The 8,205-nt window shown below is 32.0% G+C and overlaps 1 protein-coding gene across 1 annotated transcript; it reads left to right on the top strand.

Moving 5' to 3' along the window:
• Nucleotides 1-1,595: 1,595 nt before the first annotated feature.
• Nucleotides 1,596-7,970, top strand: LOC123291785 (arylalkylamine N-acetyltransferase 1-like). Its single transcript, XM_044872204.1, has 3 exons — nucleotides 1,596-1,796; nucleotides 3,063-3,332; nucleotides 5,898-7,970. Exons 1-3 carry the CDS (start codon nucleotides 1,596-1,598, stop codon nucleotides 6,072-6,074), a joined length of 648 nt encoding a protein of 215 aa, XP_044728139.1. The 3' UTR covers nucleotides 6,075-7,970.
• The last annotated feature ends 235 nt before the right edge of the window (nucleotides 7,971-8,205 follow it).

The following is an 8,205-nucleotide window of genomic DNA, read 5'->3' as shown; positions in this document are numbered from 1 at the left end:
AAGTTGCGAAAATTGCTGATTATATCCTGTACATATGTAACATACACCAGGGTATACTAAGTTTTGTCCCAAGTTTTTAACGCTTAGAAATATTGATGCTATACGAACAAATTATTGGTATAGGTGGCAGCGTTGCCAACCCAAAATCTGTCTAAGTGGTAGATATGATTTAAAAAGTTGGTAGTTTTCAGCAAATTCTGCTTAAAAGTTGGTAGACCTAATCTTTGACCTAGTTGCTTTGAATTACACAAAGTTTGTAATCTACCAACTTTCTATTCTAAGAATACTTAAAGTTGGTAGATCTACCTGAAAGTTGGTAGAGTTGGCAACGCTGATAGGTGGTAATAAAATTACCCAAAGACTCCATTTCTGGTTATCCGTCTGTCTGACTGTCCGTGGACACGATAACTCAAAAACGAAAAAGGATATCTGAAATTTTATAAAGCGTGCTCAGGGCGTAAAAAGTGAAATTGAGTTTGTAAATGAGCAGCATAGGTCAAGATCTTGAGTCCGTAGGACCCATCTTGTAAACCGTTAGAGATAGAAAAAAAGTTTAATTGTAAAAAAATGTTCCTTATAAAAAAATAAACAACTTTTGTTCAAATCATTTTTTTCGTAAATATCCCTGTTTATCCGCGAGGGCGCAAATTAGGATAACATTTTAGTATCCATTTTCTACAAAATTATAAAAGATAGAGTGTTGAAAATTTGCAGGTAGCTTCAACTAGTGGTCTTGTAGAAAAATATTTCTACAAGATATTCTAGAAAATATTTTCGAAACTTTAGAAAACCAAATAAATGGCGGGTAAAAGGTCGCCTAAATTGTGATGGTTTTTCAAACTCTTCTAGTTGATAAAAAGAAATAATGCAAGCACTGACATTCAACACCTTCTTCACAGGGAATTTTAATAATTAACTTAAACTATGAAATTACGAACAATAGACTAACTATTTAAAGCGATTTTTTTTTAAATTTTATTAAATCATAAGTCTATTTAGGTGATGGGCATGCCCATTATGCCCATATGGGTGGATCTGCCACTGTGTGACTTCTTAACATATTAAAAAACAATTTCTCAAAATTTTAAGTAAAAGGTGTTTCTTTTTCTGTAAATCCTCAACAACCTTAAACCAACCATTGATAGCCACTAAATCACTACATAGTATAAAACAAAGTCGCTTTCTCTGTCCCTATGTATGCTTAAATCTTTGAAACTACGCAACGGATTTTGATGCGGTTTTTTTTTAATAGATAGAGTGATTCAAGAGGAAGGTTTATGTGTATAATAACATCCATTAAATAGTGGGGAAGTACTGCTATTTTTGAGGTTTCTAAATTGATGTCGTAAATAATTACATTTTTCCCGCATACATTGCAAACGCAGGCTGAACCCTACGAGTTTTATCAAAATAATGTACTAAGTATTGTACACATTGGAAAGGTCTACAGAAAAGTTGCACCCGTGCGAAGCCGGGGCGGGTCGCTAGTAGTATATAAAATGAAAACCAAATTAAAGTATAGACAGAGGCGATAATTGATTAAACATTTATGTATTGGAATTCAAAATCTTAAATTTTTTTTTGCAGATATTAAAATGGAAATACTTGATATTCCACCAGAACGTTACAATGATGTAATAATACATTTACGTAATAATTTCTTCCCTGACGAACCATTAAATGCATCAATGCGATTATGTAATTATGGTGAAGCTCATGAATTGCTTGAGAATCATAGCATGAATACGTTAAAAGATGGTTTATCTGTGATGGCAGTTGATAAATCTAATTTAAAGGTATTTTTCTTTTATACGAATTTATTAATTTTTATATTTTATTTCTGATTCCAAAATATTGAGCTGTCCTCTATAGATTTAAATATGAAATGAGAAGGAGGGTGTAAACATTATCTTCAAACATAAAATAAAATGACATAAAAAGGGAATTGACTTACAAATACAAGATGTAATTTCATGATGACGCTTGATGCTGGCTTTAAGCGACAAATTAAGATTTCACCTAGCTGAAAAAAATAGAACTATGTGAACTCGTTTTATTAAAACATAAATAAATAAAAAAAACTTTTAACAAAAAGAAAACCGACTTCAAAAGAAAAACTTTTCCAAAACAAATTAATATGCACTAAAAAGTAAAAAAAATAACGATACAGTTAAAATTATTGTTATTTTTGGAGTCGGTGTCAGCCAAGTTAATGTAGCAAACTGTTCTATCACAGTTGTTTCCTTGGCTGACACCGACTCCAAAAATAACAATAATTTTAACTACATTATATTATCGTTATTTTTTTACTTTTAAGTGCATATTAATTTGTTTTAGAAAAGTTTTTCTTTTGAAGTCGGTTTTCTTTTTGTTAAAAGTTTTTTTTATTTTGTGATTTTTAGTGAATCTAAAGTACACTAACTAATTTGTCACTAATAAAGAATCATCGAAATTGGTTGGCGTGATATTGAGTTAATCTTCCTCTTGTCGTACATACTTAATGCAAATTTAAGACTTTTATGGTTTTCTCATGGATGCCGTTGTCAGAACTAGACCAAACTGAAATGGGACCGCACGGGAAGCAAAAGCTTTCAAATAGATAAAGAATCATCAAAATCGGTTCACTCTGTCAAAAGTTCTGAAGTAACAAACATTAAAAAAAAAAAATACAGTCGAATTGATAACCTCCTTTTTTTGGTTTGAAGTCGGTTAAAAAATATATATTATAAATTTATTTATCCAATACTCTCAAAATTAATCCCGATAATAAAAATAAGGTAAACTTTACTATGATAAAAAGTCAGTTTAGGTCGTTTTGCCATCTGGATAAAAAAAAATCTTTAGCAGCGTCAAATCGTAAAAAGCTAAACATTGCTAAACATTGTTAGCTTTTAAACGTGACCTAATTAGACGCTCAAACTCAGCGTCAAGCGTATCTCATGAAAATATTTTTTTAAACATGCTGTGAATATAACGCAAATTTTGAAAAGGAACTTTTTATAGAGAATTTCAAGTTTTTTTAAATCGTTAACAAAACTTTTTTTATTTTTTTTGGAAATTAGATTGGTGGTGTTGCATTGAATGGTATATTACGTAAAGATGATATAAAAACCGCCCAAGAGAATTTAGAACAACAGAACGATGAAAAATTCAAGACAATATTTCGATTTTTATATGAACAAAATATGAAAATTAATTTATTCGAACAACATTCAATTGATACCATATTCGAATGTAGAATATTATCGGTTGATTCTGATTATCGTGGTCTGGGTATTGCAAAAAAATTATTAAAACGTAGTCTGGAAGTGGCACAGAAAAATAATTTTAAAGTAAGTATTTGAAATTTAATTTAATTAATATTCAATAATCGAAAACATAAACCCATCCCCCCTCTTCATCCCAATATTCATCCGCCCTGAATGCCACAAAATACGCGATAATTTTTTGGGGAAATTCTTTATTTTTACGACTTCACATTCTTGCTAAAGTTAACGGTGCAACCAGAGAACAAAAATCTTGTTCTTTTTAGTTCTCGAAGTGCATCTTTGCGTACGTAATGTGATAGAGTCATCAACATGATATTTCAAAAATTAACTCTGTCAATTGTTTGTTTTCACTTGTTTAATAATTAATTATAGCGACTAAAAAAATTAACTTTAGAATGATAAACGTATATTCTAATATTCGAATATATATAATACATTCGAATTTCTGCTTCATAATATTAAAGAGCTTCATTGAGTGCGTTTGGCAGAAAAAAGCGCTTGAGAGCTCTTACTAGCGCTGAAAAACAAACTGCACAGTTTTCGGCCAGGACATGTTTGCTAACTTCAGTTGCGCTGACACAATCCGCCATTATTTAATATAATAGGTTGGCTGATAAGTCCCCGGTCTGACACATAGATGGCGTCGCTAGTATTAAATGCATATTATTTTTATATAGTACCAACCTTCAAATGATTCGTGTCAAAATTTGACGTCTGTAAGTCAATTAGTTTGTGAGATAGAGCGTCTTTTGTGAAGCAACTTTTGTTATTGTGAAAAAAATGGCAAAAAAGGAATTTCGTGTTTTGATAAAATACTGTTTTCTGAAGGGAAAAAATACAGTGGAAGCAAAAACTTGGCTTGATAATGAGTTTTCGGACTCTGTATTTTTTCCCTTCAGAAAACAGTATTTTATCAAAACACGAAATTCCATTTTTTCCATTTTTTTCACAATAACAAAAGTTGCTTCACAAAAGACGCTCTATCTCACAAACTAATTGACTTACAGACGTCAAATTTTGACACGAATCATTTGAAGGTTGGTACTATATAAAAATAATATGCATTTAATACTAGCGACGCCATCTATGTGTCAGACCGGGGACTTATCAGCCAAACTGTTATTATTCATTATTGGTAATTTTTTAATATGAATAATTTACAAACATATATTTAAATTAGGTTAGGTTCCCCGGTTAAAGCTAACTTATCGTCCTAGAGGAATATAGCTATTTACTATTTGACAGCGCTTACCGCTTAACAATAGTCATTTTGCTTACAAGCGCTTCCTAGCGCTTTTTTCTGCTAAACGCACCCATTTGTTTAGTTGATGAAACACAATATATCATTGAAATATACCTGATAATTGTGAATTAACAGAAATTCAAAAATACAGACTATATTTATTATCTTTGTGGTTGGGCAGTATTTGTTTCGTCCTCCAGTACTTTTTTTCAAATGGAAGCTCTGACTGCACAGATGCAATAAATCGTGGTCACTTAAAACATCCTAGTGAGGCAGTATATTGACTTCTAAAAAAAGCCAAAGAAGTATGCTTTCCTGAATACCACAAAATACGCGATATATTTTTGGGGAAGTTCATTTCCTTACTGCTTCACATTTTTGTTAAAGACATAACGGTGCAACCAAAGAACCAAAAGTTATTTTTAGTTCTCGAAGTGCATTTGAGAAGCGTATGTACTTCTACAAAGACTGTTTGCAAATAAATTGTTTAGATTTTTCTAATAATATTTTAACAATCTGGTTTTTAAATTGAAATTACTAATTTACTTGTTCTCAGTATTAAGAATACTTTAGATATCTATAAAATATAATAAAATTTTTATACCATGCATATATGTAATATGCAAGGTATACTAAGTTTAGTCCCAAGTTTGTAACGCTTAAAAATATTAATGCCACGCACAAAATTTTGCTATAGGTGTTCATAGAATCACCTAATTAGTCCATTTCCGATTGTCCGTCCGTCCGCCCGTCTGTGGACACGATAACTCAAAAACGAAAAAAGATATCAAGCTGAAATTTTTACAGCGTACTCAGGACGTAAAAAGTGAGGTCGAGTTCGTAAATGAGCATCATAGGACAATTGGGTCTTGGGTCCGTAGGATCCATCTTGTAAACCGTTAGAGATAGAACAAAAGTTTAAATGTAAAAAATGTTCCTTATCAAAAAATAAACAACTTTTGCTTGAAACATTTTTTCGTAAACATCACTGTTTACCCGTGACGGCGCCAATTAGGCGGAAATTTTATAGTATGTACCATACTTGAATATCAGGTATGTATGTGTCACATGTATGTATGTGTTATGTGATAAAGAAATCAACACTGACTATGCATGGTATTTCAACAATTAATTCAGTCAATTGTTTGTTTTCACTTGTTTTTATTATTATGGGAGTTAGCATGACAGTACTTTAATCGACAGTTAAAATTCCTTTTTATATTATCTTAGGTGAGGCTACTGACTGAATATTTTTCTGACAACCCTGTTTCTGCCTAGCCCACATCCAACAATTGCGCGAAGCATTATAGTTCCAAAAATATCGATTAAAAATTTTTAAATATATATATATATATATAAATAATGTTCTTTTTCTTTTTTTAAAGATCTTCAAAGCGGATGCAACTGGATTATTCTCGCAACGCGTTAATGAAAGTCTAGGTTGTAAAACAATATTAGAGGTTAAATATACAGATTACAAAGATAAATACGATAATCAAGTGTTCCAAGTATCCGAACCACATGAATATCTAAAAATTATGGTCAAAGATTTATCGAGTTGAATTGATTACTTGTAGACATCTGAAACTATTATATCGATAATCAAATCTCACGGTGTTCAATAAATGTTGTATTTTTGGAATAAGAGTTGAATTATTCATAGACCGGGTATTTAATCTGAAAAATGCGTCAGGACTCTCTGATACAAACGATATTCATATCAATTGCTGGAATTTCTTCAAATAACAAATCTAGCCTACCCTGATAATTTCCAATCGCCTCATTACTTCGAGATATTAACTTTGAATTTTTTTTCTGGTCGAAAATTTAATCTTGATGCTATTTAAATCAATTTGATTACAAACCGGATTCATATTGAAAAAAATGCTCCTTTAGGGAAAAGTAATTTAAGCACCGGCAGTTTAGAGCGGTACCGGTGAGAATATGAATGTCACATCCCTTTGTGTCTCACCCCTGCACCAGCAAATGTACGGCGTTGCTGGATACTAATTCTGTATTCGAAGCCAATTACATAAATAAATCGCGTAGGACTTCGGAAATTGACGGGAGATTAAAAATTTTTTAAAACACCCGGTACCGCTGTTTTTTTACCAAATTAGGTTTTCCGTCATTTTTTTATACAGTTAAAACACACGGGAGAAAGCCGTACAAAAATACTTCACCGTAACTTCCCATTTGTGTCCTTATTACTTAATTCCTCATTACTAAGGGATAGCCTTGATCTATATAGAACTTGGTTTATGGGTAAAGTCAAATGATCCTCGCCATATTTTTGCGAGCCTATTACTCAAAAAATATTTACTCAAATCTAAGTTTGGCAGGCACGATCTTAACATGAAATAAACTTTGAACCGATTTAGTAAATGATGACATGATCTAAATGAGAACAACCTGCCACCCGAAGGCGAAAGGTTTCCATTTAAGAGGTGTTATATTAAGCAGATAGAGCTATAGGTTTCCGTCGAAGCCAGATGCCACGCAGAAAGATCACAGCTTCTCCGCTAGGATTTCTCCCAGGATTTATGGATCTTATGTTTCGGACTCCATACAGGCGCTACAAGTGGAATCATCAGAGATTCCCATGTTTTGAAGCTGATAATTCAATCAACCGTGTCTTGTTAAGAGCCCTAACACCGTTGCCAACTGTACTATAGTGAGTTTCAGGCGAGCTGTGGTTATACACAGTTTGGTCTGTCACATGCTTTCCAGCGCAAAGTTCCAGTAATCAAGATGGACTTTTCGTAGTTATTCCTTGCTACGAGAATAACAGGTTCAAGTCAAAAGAGAGCTTTAGACGACGACTCTCGTTCCAACAAGTATGCTGCTTCATTCCATAGGGAATGAAGCAGAATACTTGATGTCACCACAAAGTGGTACTCCGATCAGTTTGATTATATTTTAATCAGTTCCAGGCGGTTCAGTTCCTCGAAGCATTCAAAGATTAAAAATCGTTAATTTCGTAGTAAATGGGATTACTATAAGTGATATGAGTAATGTCATGATACGAGTTCAGATCCATTATTCGGATTAAATACTGCGGTCTATCATTTTGATGTGACTACAGGACGCAAATCAATGGTCAGTGTTTGTTTGTCGTGTTAAAAATTGATAAATAAAAAAAATCCGTCGTAATCGTAAAATAATGGCAATCAGATTTTCAGATGTCTATAATATAGTACATAATTAATTAGTAATAAAAATTAATGGTCCGGGAGAGATGTACGGAAAAAATCCGTGCGAAATTTCAGCGTTGAGATTTTAATACTAATCAGCCATTTTGCATCAAGGCTCGATCTCGTAATTCTATAATTAGAGGGGATATATATCACTTAAATTTACAGGACTCTATTGAAACACCCACATTTTCGCCTGTTATTCACAACAACATCAATACACATCAGTAGTTTTTTAAACTTACGTGGTACATACTCCATTATGAGTCGATTAAAAAAATTTTCTATTTTTGTTATTTTTGTTTCCAAGGAATCAAAACTGAAATTTAAATTAAAAAAGTGACGTTTTTAACTGTCAAAAATTAGTAACTAAATAATAATAATAATAGACCTTTTCATTTTAAAAAGTGATTGCCTTTTGCATCGGACAGATTGTTAAAAAAACTATGTGATAAAATAAATAACAAATATCTTGTATCTTTGTCCAATTTATTACTAT

The sequence above is a fragment of the Chrysoperla carnea genome, chromosome 2, assembly GCF_905475395.1.
Source record: "Chrysoperla carnea chromosome 2, inChrCarn1.1, whole genome shotgun sequence".
NCBI lineage: Eukaryota > Metazoa > Arthropoda > Insecta > Neuroptera > Chrysopidae > Chrysoperla > Chrysoperla carnea.
The sequence above is the reverse complement of the archived record's forward strand: the minus strand, read 5'-3'. Positions and strand labels throughout refer to the sequence as shown.

Bases quoted from the DNA above. Each gene is read 5' to 3' on its own strand.
- LOC123291785 (XM_044872204.1), top strand. From the start codon at position 1,596: ATGGAAATACTTGATATTCCACCAGAACGTTACAATGATGTAATAATA. The intron at 1,797-3,062 runs GTATTTTTCTTT...TTTGGAAATTAG, and splicing joins TTGATAAATCTAATTTAAAG to ATTGGTGGTGTTGCATTGAA. The intron at 3,333-5,897 runs GTAAGTATTTGA...CTTTTTTTAAAG, and splicing joins CACAGAAAAATAATTTTAAA to ATCTTCAAAGCGGATGCAAC.